Source organism: Quercus lobata, chromosome 5, assembly GCF_001633185.2.
Source record: "Quercus lobata isolate SW786 chromosome 5, ValleyOak3.0 Primary Assembly, whole genome shotgun sequence".
Lineage (NCBI taxonomy): Eukaryota > Viridiplantae > Streptophyta > Magnoliopsida > Fagales > Fagaceae > Quercus > Quercus lobata.
In genome coordinates this window covers 85083485-85098612 of record NC_044908.1, presented here as the reverse complement: position 1 = coordinate 85098612, position 15128 = coordinate 85083485, and the positions used below count along the sequence as shown (strand labels likewise).

At 35.8% G+C, this 15128-nt stretch overlaps 1 protein-coding gene across 1 annotated transcript; it reads right to left on the bottom strand.

Annotated features, from left to right (window-relative positions):
- Nucleotides 1-2489: 2489 nt before the first annotated feature.
- LOC115991734 lies at nt 2490-14447 on the bottom strand. Its single transcript, XM_031115611.1, has 13 exons — nt 14259-14447; nt 13903-14163; nt 10638-10767; nt 10427-10529; nt 9957-10080; nt 9171-9236; nt 8054-8092; nt 7174-7254; nt 7002-7049; nt 5434-5484; nt 5246-5314; nt 3624-3869; nt 2490-3313 (listed from the first exon to the last, which is right to left on the bottom strand). The coding sequence occupies exons 2-13, from the start codon at nt 14080-14082 to the stop codon at nt 3062-3064; spliced, it is 1389 nt and encodes a 462-aa protein (XP_030971471.1). The 5' UTR covers nt 14083-14163; nt 14259-14447; the 3' UTR covers nt 2490-3061.
- Between the last annotated feature and the right edge of the window lie 681 nt (nt 14448-15128).

Here is a 15128-nt window from a genome sequence, read left to right as displayed (position 1 = left end):
ACATCTAAGCAATGGTATATTAATTTAAAATTTTATCCTTTACATCTAAGCAATGGTATGAAAATTTTTAAGAATCTTTGCTATTAATGCAATCAATGGTATAAAAGTAAGTCACTAATTCATCAAACACAATAAATCATTCCGTGTATAATTTCAAGACATTTGGTAAGTATTGTGAAATTATATAAGGGCAAAACCTAGGTACATTACTTAGGTGTAGTTCTTTAGATTCTCTTTTTAAAATTCATTCTTATGACTTTTTTCTCTGTATTTTTTATAGGTAATAGATATTTTCATTAATAAAAAAGTACATCATGTTCACGATGATGAACAGACTGTACTTGAAACAAATCAAAGAGAAACAGAAACAAATTGTAGAAAATCAAATACGAAAATACATTGTGTAAAACCCCAAATATGAGACCACCCAAATAATGTCCCAACTAACAAAAACTTCAAAAGATCAACAGATTTCTCAATATCCTCAAAAGTGTGAGTATTTTGTTCCCTCCAAATTAGCCACATCAAACAGGTTGGCACCATATTTTAGACCGAAGAAGAGTGTATCCCTAAATAGTTCTCCCATGTACAAAGAAAAGAAACAACCGTCCTTGGCATCACCCACTATATACCAAATATTAAAAATAAATAAATAAATAAACTTCACTCCATACGGCATGTGCAAACTTACAATGAAGTAAAAGATGATCCACTATTTCTCAATCACAGCGGCACAAATAGCACCAATTAACCAAAGACAAGTTCCTTTTTACAAGGTTATCAATAGTAATAATACTATCTCAAGCTGTTGTCCATAAAAAATTAAAAAAAAAAAAAAAAAAACTCTTTTAGGTACCTTAACACTCCAAATTAGGGGTGTGTAGCCAACCCGCCAAAACCAACCCGACTCGACCCAACCCGCCGAGTTTGGTCGGTTTTTAGTGGTTGGTGGGTTGGGTTGGGTTATGAAATTTTTTTTAATAATGGGTCGGGTTGGGTGCGGGTCATAACAATCACAAACCCACCTAACCCAACCCGACCCACCTATATATTTAAAATTTAAATTATATATATTTAGAAATATATTATATAATTAATAATGTTTTCTCATATTCGGCTCTACCTATCTAAAATCCAATTACCTTCTTATTTCTCTCTCTACTACCTCCCACTCCCACTCTCCCATTCCACTCTTATTTGTTTATAACTGAGTTAGGATACTAGTTCATGTATATTTTGTTTATCAACTCAATTGGATGTGTTTTGTTTATAACTGAGTTAAAATACTAGTTTATGAATATTTTATTTATCAACTTAGGCGGTAGGTGAGATATATATTTTTCCTACTCAAGTTAATAATAATAGTAGTAATAAATAATACATAAAAAATAAATAAAAAAAGGGTCCAACCCATGGATTCAACCGGACCTAATCTGATCCATGTGGGTTGGGTTCAGTTGGGTTGTACCCTTGTGATGGGTTGGGTTAGGTTGGGTTGAATTTTTTTTTAACCTACCATGGTGGGTTGGGTCGAAAAATCCCCTCAACCTAATCCGACCCGACCATGCACACCCTTACTCCAAGTATACTTCCAAGGGAAAGGAATGGTAGAAGGAGCATATAAGGAATTATAGAAGGAGCGCACATCAAAAACACCGTTCAAAGTTTACTTCCAAAACAAACTATCAACTCCCTCACCCCTTGGCATTTTGGAATAAATATACTCGTAAAAAGCATCCACTCTCTCCACCTCCAAATCATCAGAAGAATAGTGGAATTGAATATTCCAACTCCTATTACCACACCATGTGACTTTTTTCTCATGGAATAGAAATGTTTTAGGTTAACGGCATTTGGAGATTTTTAGTTAAGTAGTCACATGTTTAAATTTTAAAAAATAAACTTAAGAAACAACACTTAAGGATTTTTTTTTTTTTTTTTTTTTTTAAGCAAGTAACAATACCTAAGTACTATACTTAAATTTTGCTCATTATATAATTATCAATCATTTAATTATTTTCACCAAAACATTATCAATAAAATTAATATTATATAAGTTCATGATATACATATATATCATATAACAAAGTTGGATGCACTTTGCCAAAAACCTTGTAGCTGATTGGCATAACCTATCCTCCTTTATTAAGAGAACTAAGTTAAAATCTCCCCTTCCAATGGTTATAAGTTAATTATAATTATCATCACCAATTGTGAGGTTGTAGTCACCGGGTGTAGTTGAACTTGAAAGTCGTCGGATTGATGGGTTTACACTTTACAGTGCAGGCTTGCGGCAAACAGGGAGGAATGGTAGAGTTGGAAATGGGCTTTGCGGTGGCAAGTAATATGGGTTGGGTTATAAGCAACCCATTTTAGCTTATAAGCAACGAATTGATTTTTAGAATCTACTTAGTTGAGGTACCAAACAACCAAATGCTTATAAGAAACGAATTGATTCTTAGAATCTAATACTAATTAGAGTTACCAAATAACCAAAACAAGGAGTGCATTAATTTGTCTCGAGAAAAAAAAAATTAATACATTACCAAACGTTGCCATAAATATTATTTACCATTACCATTTAAAAACATGAAATTCTTCTCCCTGAGAGGTTTTATGGGGGAATTGTCTTTCCTTGCTTCTTCCTGATATGATATCTGCACCACCACCAGAATGAACAGAACAAATAGTACAACAGTTGTGGGTTCAAGTCCTTAGAGATGGTAGGGATTATCTCCCTAGATCCACACAGAGAGAGAGAGAGAGAGAGAGAGAGAGAGAATGTACATGCTTCTTTAAGCAATATAATAATTAACATGGGCAAGGACAAGGCAGAGAAATACAATTTAAACAAACATCAACAGATGAAAATGAAAATATACAATACACCCGGCTCCCTGCCCCAGCATCAAACAACCTCTATGCCTAACATAATGTTACTCAGCCTACAATTCCCTGAGATCCCAGATCCCACCGTATAATCAAACAAAAATGAATTGGGTCTGTTTTCAGTGGGCAGCTGTCCTGGTTAGAGAATGGGGGGCAATGCAAAGTGAATACATCAATTATACGTTGAAGACCGGGGTTTTGGTGGTATATAAAAAGAGTTACCACAGTCAATCGGAGTTTGCAACAATGGATTCCATCTATCAAATATGATTCGGCCTCCTCGGCCAATTCGTCCACGAAATTTACAAGGTGGTGCAGATACATTATTTCTTGTTGATGAATCAGATGGCGGTACAATGCCTGCAGCTGCCAGCTTCTCTGGAACTAGAGGTTTGGTGAACAATAAAATTGGTTCAAGAGGATCCTGCATCATTCAATCCCGTGTTAAAATTCACAATTAGTGATAAATTTGATATTCTTCAAGCAAAAGCAGATACGATCACAAGTTATAAAGACTTGATCTTTCCTGACCCATTTTATATTGGGTAGTTAATATTTTACTCATGACACAAAATTTCAGCTATTACTTTCGGATTCTTTCCCCCTCCTGAGAAGAGAGGAGAGAGATTTTTTTTTTGTAGGGGGTGGGGGGGGGGGGGGGGGGGGGGGGGGGGGGGGGGATTCATAGAAAAGGAGAAAGACAGTATGATTGGGCAGAAGAGCTATGAGAGTACCATTTTATGAAGCCATCCTTGTGGTACATGTCGCCGCCTAAACTCTTGTTTCATGCTTCCTGAGGGAACTGTAACCAAATTGGAGTCTGTGAAAGGAGGATTCTGTATTGAAGGAGGCCGTGTACGGGGACGGCTGTTTGCAAGGTCATCTGAATCCACATATTCTTCTTCGCTAGAACCAAACTTGCAAGAGAAGGGTGGAAATCCAGGAAGCACCAAGCTATCTTCCAGGAGCTCTGTTTCATGCTGAAAACCAAGAAGAATTCACTCAACAATTAACACCAGGTTTCTAATAAACGGAATTGGCATATATACTCGACCCTTGAAGATACAAGTAACCATCCCAAGAATCACTTAAAATTGCAAAATGAATAATGCAACATATCCTTTTTTTTTATAGGTAAATATGCAACATATTCAATACAAGAAAATATCATGCTAACCAAAACATAGGGCAGACGCAAAAGATTAAAAGGTTATCATGAGGACTCTTCACACATGCAGAACATATAATCTAAAACCACATTGTGGAGGAATCTCTCCAACTCTATACCATACCTAACAGGATACATATTTAGAGGCTACCACCTTAAAAAAAATCTGTACTTGAAATATCCCCTACAAAATAACCTTTTCCAGCATGAAACTGCATACAATCATAGCATCCTAATACATTACTGAAAATCATACTCTACCCAAAGAAAAAAAACCCCCCACCCCCCCCTAATAGACCCCCAAGCACTTTGTGCATGGGGAGGTGCCAATTCAACTATGAGGCCCTTGGCATAGGGAATGCAACCCAAGTACACAAGAAGCATAGAAAACAGCACCCCAGAGGGTAAACAGGAAAAAATCACAAATCAGATACTAAGCTTAACAACATTGATGCATCTGAGAAAGACTGAAGAACCAAAAGCAGCATGAACTGAAGCCCATTCAAATAAAGCCTTGGGAAAACTCTATTTGATCTCTCCTAGTGACTCACTCTTTAACTTCAAATTCCTGCCATTACTCTCCATTCATATACACCACATAGGATGGAGTTAAGCTCCATTCAACTAGGCTCTTCCCACCACCAAGCTTCCTCGCCCCAAGCAGTCAACAATTGAACCATAGAATTGTCACAAAACACAATGGAGTGCAATAAAGATCATAAGCAAAGGAACAAGAAATAAACAGTGGTTCAATTATTCTCCATATTTAGAACGAACTAAGGATAAGATTCCTATTATTGCACTTCCAAAAATTGGCTGTCAAAATGCAACCTAAAGCTGCGGTTTACACAAAATAAATTAAAAGTAGTGAGGGTTCTGGTACAACAGATGCTTTCCATGTGAAAGTACACTCAATCAAACCACAAAGTAGAAAGCTGAACGTCTAAAATTTGAATTAAGAAACAAGCAGATAGCTATGCAGGGAAAAAAAAAGAGGGGGGGGGGGGGGGGAGATTCTCTTATTGTGACCAAGAATCTTTAATATGATGTTCCAAAAATACCATACGAAGATAGAAGACACAAAGTAATGGTGCATTCCCAAATATAAATGCAACCAAAGAGAATAATATACACTTATAAATAAAAAAGAAAAAAAATCAAAGAGGATAATACACATCATATGCATACCTTATACTTCATTTGGATCCTTTGAAGGCTAACTTCAGTCTCCATTATTTCTCTCTTTTTCTCCTCTCTCTACACACGATCAAATACTGAACATTGAGTCTTACAAGTCCATACAGAAGATCTCCATCCCCACATAAATGAAAAACTACCTAATATATATTTCAAAACTTCAATTAGGAAGAACAAACCTTAATTAGAGCCTCTAGAATGGTCTTGGCTTGGTCAAGGTTCCGCCTGACCTGAAAAAAAATTAAACCGAATGTACAAATTTAATTATACGTTTATCACCGAAAAAAATAACAAATAAAATTCAAAGACGAGAAATGTATACATTTGAAGTTCCCAGTCCTGCCAAGGTCTCAAAAAGGTAACATTTGAATGCCAGCTCACTTCATGAAAGAGCTATTGGTAAAGTAGTAAACCAAGCATGCCTTGTTAATTGCTATACAAAATAAATCCAGAAACCTTTCTTCAATGTATCCCCACCACACCAAAGGTCATACCAGAATTGCACCTTACTACTCTCTCTTATCTTAAAAAATATAAAACAAGAGAGGGATTCCCATACTCTTTTTATACTCTTCCACAAACTCACACTATTGGATTCTCTAAACTCCTTAGACGTTCAGGCACTCAAGCTTCCCCATATTTGCAGATATAAGTGACCTCCAAAGCTGATCTTATTCCACTCCAAACCTCCAATACCATTTACCTAATAATGCACGATTAAAAGGTTTAAATTTTCAAATCCCCAATCTGCCTGTTTTAATTGGCGGACACACTATGTTCTAATATACCAAGTTATTTGTATTCATCCCCAATACTTCCCCATGGGAAGCCCTTTGTAACTCCTCCAACTTGTTCGCAACTGAGCTATGCATTTTAAACAAAGACACAAATAGGGGCAAGCTTAGTTTGGTTCAGAGTCATGGAAGGCGGAGAATTTCCCATCAAACCAAGCCCCTCAGGTTTTTAGTTATTTATTTATTTATAATTGGCAAGTTACGCACCCAATGGGTCTTGAACCCACAACGTCACCTTTCACCTAGAACTTATAAGGGGAGGAGATAACAATCGAACTAGAGGTCATTGGCAAACCAAGCCCCTTGGTTTTAAGCACCAAATGCAGGAAGCCTGAAGATAATTTTATCTTAACATTGTTTTGTTTATTTTTACAAGCCAATTATATTTTTATTTGTCATTTGGATTTTATTTTAAGTCTCATTAGTTACTTAGCCTATTAGTATTTTAATTTCATAGAGTAAAGGTTAGTTTTGTAATTCAGTTATTTAGGCTTTCATAAATCAACTAAAATTAGGATCTAGTCCTAGTTGTCTATACATGCATGCTATTGTACTGACTTGGCTTGTAAGCTCACAAGCCCACGTATATCAGCACACACATGCTTGGACAAACACACAATTTTTTTTAATATGTAATATTTGGACAAATCTACAAATTAAAGTACACTAATGATTATATATTTGATTGGGCCAGGCGTAGGCTCATCAAACTAAACAAACTAAGCAACCTTAAGCTTGGAAATTTCCTCATAATGAGCTCAAGTTTTTATATTCATAATTACACACGCACCCAATTGGTCCTGAACCTACAATCTTATCTTCCACCTTTAGAAAGTGCCATTTGAGCTAGAGCTCACTAGCACCTAAGCAAAGCATGATTCAAACTTGAGTAAAACTCAAAGACCAAAGTAAGCAAAAAAATCAGTAATGGATTAAGTGAAAGTAGTGCTAACCTGACGAAGCTTTTCAAATGATTGTACATTGTTTTCCCTCCTTTGCATCTAAAAAAAATATCACCATGAGGATGTTTAGACGTTGATGTTTACAAATTTTATCATCTAGAAAGAGAACTTTTCACTCAAAAACTAAGTTAAAATGCAAAAGTGAGCCAAGCTCAACACTTACCCTTCTTGTGTGAAGTCTGTGGGTTTTCTCCCTTGGCCTAAAGACATTGTAGGGATTGGTATCATTAACAGGTGGAGGAGGCTGTAAAAAACAAGTAGTAGAGGCTGTGAATAGCTTAAAATTAATGGGCAGTTGAATCAAATTATTTCATGCAAATAGTATGAGGAAATATCTATGTTTATGGAGCAAGACTTGCCACGTAGATTACTCAAGTAGTTTTGCAGCAAGTCTTGATTTTGTTGAAGGACCAGTCCAATAAATGTTTTTTTTTTTTTAAATGTAACTACATGTTTCTTTTTTAAGCATAGTACAATTTTTTAAAAGGGCAGTATTAAAATAGAAAAATATAATTAGTACCAACTCTAGGTTAGTTTTATGGAACTTATGGGGAAAATGTTCCAGGAATTGGCATTTTCTAATTTGCTTGCAAACAACAAAAGAATTCCAGTATGGTAGTAAAACGCTGGAAAATGGCACCCCAAAAATTATTCTAAAATACATTTCCCTATAAGTGAACTGGTAAACATTCAGCTTATTGATAGGCCTTCAAGTATAAGTTCTATAAAAGAAAAGCATTTATGCCTTCATTATCTAATACTCTTTCCTTTTATTAATTATTGTAGAAAAGATTCAAATCCATTCCATGCATATTTAAAAAAACATTTTTACCATTAAAATATATTTTCAATGAGAAAAATAGAGCCACAATTATGAACATATATCCTAAAAAAGAATTTTTAAAAAAATCAAGGATTGAGTTTACTTATTCCCTACACTTGTATAATTGCATTAAATGTTATAAAAAAAATGTATTAAATGTCATAATATGACTACATGCAAATCTTGGCACACAATCTAACCATAAAGTGACAATACAAACCTGCAAACGCCGTAAAATAGGCTTTTGCCATCTTTCACGCTGGCCAAAGAAAAGAAAAGGAGCATAAATAGTCATGAAAGAACAAAAACCACTTATATTGAACAGCAAATGAAATTTTATAATTATGTAATATGAATTGACAATAAATTAATCCCCCCAACCTATGTGAAGAGTTCCTACTATTTTTCGGTGTCTTCTCTTACTCGGTTGACTAAACTACATTCTAGTTGCATAAAAACGACAACAGTGCATATTACCATAGTTATACCACCATCTCCAATTGCTGAAGCTCATTGAACCCACATGTCACTGCTCACCATGATCACATGAAAGATGTAATATGGCAAGTCATTCAGAAAGCTAAATGCTCAGCCATGTGAGGCATACATTTCACAAGTGTAGCATAGAAGGCTAAAAAGGTAAAACTTCCAGCCTAAACCTTTCCACACATGACCATTATCTCATTTTAGTAAGCTCGTGGCCAGAATCAGTGCCTTGCCATGAGGTGAGCTTCAAAATTGCCATTTATAACCCTGGGTGTGTACGTCCAGTGTAAGCATTCCAAAATTAGCCAAGTGTTCTCTGATCGTAACATGATGAACATCAATATCAGTGTCATTTCTAACTCAAAAATCCGTAAAATTATGCTTGCTATTGCTGTATTGTTTAAGTCCATCAAAATATAATGTAGCCACCTTAAACTTATATTGCTTACCATGCATGGTTTTTTCTTATGTTACTACGAACCAAGTCCCTGTCAGGTTTTTTTTAGCATTTTCTCATACGCTAAAATATTTTGCCACTGCTTCACAAATATTCAATTGCCGAGAACTTTATTTGAGTGGTCTCACACTCTTGGATGTAGTAATATGAATTCAAAGTTCATATAGATTGTCTTTCTAATTGTAATCATTATCTCTTTGTATTCTTTTGGAGAGCTGTGTATACATCCTGCAGCTTCTTTTATATTAATTATCAAAAAAAAGAAAAAAAAATTAATGCCTAAACCCACAAATAATACAAAACACTGTAGAGACCCAGCAGTTTCTAACAGATTCATGCTATCCCAATGACGTAAAATCTCTCAATATCATTAAGTACAGTTTTTAAAACATACCTTCTCTTTCCAATAGTTATAAACAGACTGGATAACAGCATATCTGATGGAGTGAACTTGTAAAGCCTAGTATTCAAAGGAAAGGAAACAAAGAAAATTTAGATGCAACCTTTTATACCTACAACAAATAACTAAAGAGAGCAACCAATGAGATTTAAGAAAGCAAAAAATTTAGATGCAACCTTTTATACCTGAATAACATTTAATGTAATCCAGCAAATGATTTCTATTTTTTTTTTTTTTTTTTTTGGATAATTAACAACAAATGATTTCTATTTCTTGCATCAAAGGTACTTAACGACCATAAGGTAAGCAAATCATAGATTAAGGGAGAAACAAGACAGATGCCGATTCCCCACCCCCACCCCACTTCTGGGGGCCACCCTTCAGGTGGGAAAATACAGTAACTAATATTATTTCAACAATATGCCTTTTTTATGGACGAAAAAGATAGAAGAATATGCCATATTACCTCCAAACAGTGGTTGATTTCTAATTGATGCATCTATGCAGCCAAGTTAAGTGCTCTTGTAAGCTTAGGACTTTAAAGAACACTTTACAAAGTTTCATTTCTTGCTGAATTTCAACCTCATCAGGAACAGAGCAATGGGAACTTTTTCTATATATTCCTACACACATACCTAAGCAACTAATACCTCATTCCTCATTTAGCAAGACCAAAAAAAAGGGTACCAATCATAGCCATTTAATGCACAAAGTAATGCAGACCATCAACTAACATTCATATTGATGAGAATATACAAAATCAAAAAAAAAAAATTTCACCTCAATAGCGGCATCCAGTTGTAGAAGTACAGGAATTGGTGAACCGAGAGTAGGTGTAATAACTCCTGCTCTTTCTCGAGCCTTATGGTCCAATACCTCCAACTTAAAAATAAGAAACTCTAACCTGCAATTACAAATGCACCTCAATGATTACATTATGACTAAAATTTGTGCACAGAAATTTGAAAAATAACTTGTAATTATAGTCCTTCTAGAATGATTCAGCATTTCTATTCACAAATTCATTTCCATTTTTAAACACTTCCTATAGCTTATAGCTGTTTCAGACCAATTTCCATAGACAAAGTAAAAAAAAGGGTTATAACTTCTAGTTATTATGGTATAACACCATGAAACTATTAAGCCACTAAAAAGATATTGATTAAAGGAGAACATTAAACGAAACCAACTAGTGTCAAATAAAAGGATAGAACCAGGAAAAATGATAACGTAACGTTTGATGTGATTACTTTTCAGGTGCAAGACTCTTCCTTTCATTGTTGAAGTCTTGAAGCCAATCGTCATCCTCATTGTCCAAGTCATACTCAACAAATTCTCCAAGCTCAGCCCGAGCTGAAAATAAATTTAACAGAATTTAAGCATGCTACAACAATCAGATACAACTCAAAAGAACTTCCATACTAATTATAACATCAAAAAGGATCTATCTAGTTCACAAACCTCCCCTTCCACGTAAGTAAGATGTTGGTTGACTGAAAGTGCGGGAATAGTCTCTTTCATATGTATCCACAACTACATACTGAGGAGTAGGTATCTCTGCAGCCACTTTCTTGGTAGGGGCTTGATGTACCTAATGAACATAAATCTTTAAAATTAATTTAAACAATAGTATCAGAACACCTCTCCATTTAAACACAATCATATGTTTAAATTGACAAAATTCTAATTGTTGTAAAAGGTAATTTTCATGATGTTACCATATAATTTTTGGGAGCAGTACACACACAAACACACATATTAAGATGTGTACAAGCCCTTTTCAAAAAATACAAATCAAAGAGAAAGAGAATCAATAAACTTAACCAAAAAAAAGAAGGGATGCCAACCAGTACACTCATCCAATCATACAAAGAAAATAAGGTATGCTCTTTGAATACAAAAGTAGGACATTCAAGACCATCAAAGACCCTCTTATTTCTTTTGTACCACAGATTCCACATGACACATGAAGGCACAGCTGGCCACACATTGGATGTTCTATGGCAATGAAAACGTCTTTTCCAACACTCCAATAGCTCATACGCAAATCTGAGCATCACCCACATCAGCCCAAATAATGAAAAAAGTGAAGGACTAGATATTCGTTGCCTAAGAACAGTGAAGAAACAGGTGATCAATAGATTCCCCACTGCTTTTACACATATATAACCAATCAACTATCAACAAATGCCTCTTGTGAGTTGCGAAGATTATCTACTGTCAAGATTTTCCCAAGAGCTCTAGCCATACAAAGAACGCCAGCTTACAAGAGACCTTGGCAATCAAAATTCTCTTCCATGGGAAGGAAGAACTTGTGGAGCCCTTAAGGGCATTATAGCATGAATAAACCTAAAACACCTCTTTTCTTAATGGCATCCATGAGGCACATAAATACCTAACAAAGAAGGCAAATTATCATACATTAGCTCAAAAAAAGAAGCTACTGATTCCAGCTCCCAATCCTTGAAAGACATAATAAAGTGAGGATTACAGCTACTGAAGCCTCCTTGTCAACCGCTAAGGCATATAGGTCTGGGAACAAGTCCTTTAAGAGAGTCGTCATCACACCAGATGTTTCACTAAAATCTCACTCTGGAATCTTCTTGTACCTTGAAGCATAAGAATTTGGGGGACTCTCATCCCCTGCTTATACTCTTACACAAACTAACCTTATGTGGACCCTGAAGGTTTTGTTGTCCATCCTCCCCAACTTTCACCATACTTTGCATAAATTACTCTTCTCCAAAGATGATCATTTTCCACTTCAAATCTCCATAGCCATTACCCTAAAAGAGCTTGGTTAAAAGAGCTAAGCTTTTTGATACTCAATCCTCCCTCTTTTATAGGGAATATACTACTCTCCAATCCACCAAATGGAGCTTTTTGGCATCCCCAATCTTCCCCATAGAATGTTCCTTTGAAGTTTCCCCAACTTATTAGCCACTTGAGTAGGCATCATAAACAATAACAAAAAATAGGCAGGAATAGAAGAGTGTACTATTCATCACGATCAACCTCCTGCCTTTGGACAAATACAGCTTTTTCCACCCTGCTAGTCGTCTTCCCACCCAACTTATTTAAGCTGTACCTGACAAAGGCCTAATAAGAAATTATACCTTATTCTCCACTATATTTCCTTTTATTTTTTCTAATTCATTTCGTGAGATAGACAAGGAAACTCATTCATGCTATTTAGTTGCCATCTCTCTAGCTTTGTGGTATCCTATATGAGTCCCAAAATGTATCAACAACTTTTCTGCTTGCTAGTGGGCTCTATTAGAAATTACCACATGACCCACGCATGTAGCTACCAAAGCACCATTATCCATTGCAATATTGCATAAAATTGGAAAAGCTCTTCTCAAAGGGACCTCCACAAAACAAACACCAGAAACTCTAATATTGAAGAAAGACAATTTTTTCTTTTAAAAAAAAGAGTCTCCATATATTTTTAGAAAACATAATGGAAAGTTTGTCCACACATCCCTCTTACACAAATCCCTATCCACCATTCCATATTTGCCGCATCACATATCCCCACAGACCATCCATCTCTGTTGCTCCTTTGAAATGTGCCTCCACTTAAATTCTGACAATTTGACTGTGTCAAATTCCTTCCATGGAAATTCACATCACCATAGTCACCTAAATCCATATAGAAAAATTACTCAAAACTTCTACCTTCCAGATTATCATTACCCTAACCCATCCTTCCCTTCCTCTCTTATAGAATGCCACAAAGAAACCACCAAGAACTAATCAACCATGTCAAACTCTTATGATATAAATCCCTAAAAAAATTTGGGTTCCCATTGCAAATACACGACCCAGCAAGCATATAGGTGTCAAAGCCTCCTTATTTGTTGCAATAGCGTACAAAACTGGAAAGCATGTTATAAATGGGCCTCCTCACACCACACAATATGCCAAAAACGACCACGAAATAATCCCCAACACTGGATAAACGAAAGCCTAGGTAGAGACTTCCAAATCTTCTGATCCTTTTCCACAAATCCACTATATAACTAGTTCATCGGTGCATCTCCCATACACCAATTTCTAGTAATCACTCCACATTTATCATTGCCCTATTCTGAGTAAGGAGTGAGAAGGTGGCTCTACCACTAAGTTGGAGCTAAGCTGAAAATCTGTTCCTGGCCTGGACAGAGAAGGCCATCACCCCATATTTGCAAAAATTAGCAATAAAACATCTCCTGTAGACTATTCCTGCCATTTGCTCCCCTGTCATTTCCCTCCACCTGAATCCTCTCCTAACCAACATCCCCCCCCCCCCAACTCCCCACTGGAAAAAAAGAAATGATCTTGCATTGACGGAACAAGACAAAGAAGAACTAGTGTTATAGCAGAATACATATAATGTCATACCACTAACCTTTAGATCAAATAGTATTGAAAGTTTAAGAAACTCATCTATAGTTCAAAATTCAGTATGAGGGTGAGTTACACTACATATGCATACACAAAAACACAACAATATTACGTCAAAAACTTCACCAAACCCGCCATATTAACAAAGTACTCACACTCCACAACCACAATTCACACTCTTTACTCAAAACCCACTTGACCCCATTCCTTCTCTAGCCATAAAACCAAAACCCCGTCACAAAAAAACCTCAAAACTCACCTGGGTCTCCAAAAAAATTCATAACGCACACCAACTGTTCGACAAAATGCCCCAGCGAAGAAACCACAAAAAAAATACCTCGGGTTCAGCTGCATCGGAAGAGAGACGAAGCAAGTGGGAATTGCGAGTGGAAGAAGCAGTGGTGGCGGCGTTGGCCGTAGTGGGGACATCGTCATCTTCGAAGTCCTTGACACTCTTGACGATAGGAAGCTTCTTGTGAATGTCGAGAGGACGAGGCCTGAACGACAACCTACTCATGTCGTTTTCGTCGTTGCCACCATTACTACAGCTACTAGTGCACTTTCTTCAATCCAATTCTCCTTCTAACACCTATAAACACTTGCATACACACACAGCCATGTCTGTGTTAGAAAATTGATACAAAGAGAGAAGCAAATATGTATAGGTATATGTATATGTATGTAAATACTTACAAAAAAATTGGGGCTTTTTTTTTGAAGGGGGGGGGGGGGGGTGTTAATTTGTTTGTTCTTCTCTGAATCTGCTTCGGTTTCCTTTCGATTCTTCGTTTTGGATTTCGAAATTCTATCTGTTTTTTTAGGGTTTAGTGTAAGCAAAGAACGGAGAGGAAATTGGGGAAAATTTAAAAATAATGATAAAAGAAAAAGAATATGGATTTTCTAGTTTGGTTTGGGTTCCATGGGCCGGTTTGAGTTGACATTTTTCTTTTTCAATTTAATTTTTGCTATAAAAATACTTTTTCCTAGGTGTAAATGCAACTCTTTAAAATAAATAAATAAAAAATATTTCGACATTTACATAGGGATTTGAAACCTAAAATATTTCTTGATCGTAAGTACCAAAATATATGGATATAAGTGCAACCTGATTGTTGGGATTTGAAGACTCTAAACCAATTTCATTAGTTTTGGGTTGGTTTGATTTGATTTAGGTAAGATAAAATTTGGATTTGAATGTTTTCAGTTGGATTAGGGATGACAAATTTTTGATTTTGTCCTATAGGTATTTATGTATCCTATCTCAAATGGGGTAGAAAAAAAATCCATGAGGAAGGGATGAGTAGGGTAAGGATAGGGTTTTAAACTTATCACCCACAATGAGTGCTGGATAGGGGTTCATGTTGGCTATCCACCTCACACTAAGGTAAGGAAAACCTACCCATGGAAATAAGGATGACAACAGGACAAAGGGAAACAAGCCATAATTGTGAAGAGAGATTGAGAAGTATTTTGGAGATAATAATAAGATGTGCATAAACCCACAAAAATAAATAAATAAATGACACTAGTGCTTATGGGAGTAAATGAGAAAGAATAGGAAGG

What these genes read in the sequence shown, in the direction of transcription:
- LOC115991734 (XM_031115611.1), bottom strand. Translation starts at nt 14,082, where the DNA reads ATGAGTAGGTTGTCGTTCAGGCCTCGTCCTCTCGACATTCACAAGAAG. An exon ending in ATAACTATTGGAAAGAGAAG is followed by an intron (nt 8,093 to 9,170) that starts GTATGTTTTAAA and finishes TTCTTTGGCCAG; the next exon opens with CGTGAAAGATGGCAAAAGCC. An exon ending in GGATCCAAATGAAGTATAAG is followed by an intron (nt 3,870 to 5,245) that starts GTATGCATATGA and finishes CTTGGTTTTCAG; the next exon opens with CATGAAACAGAGCTCCTGGA.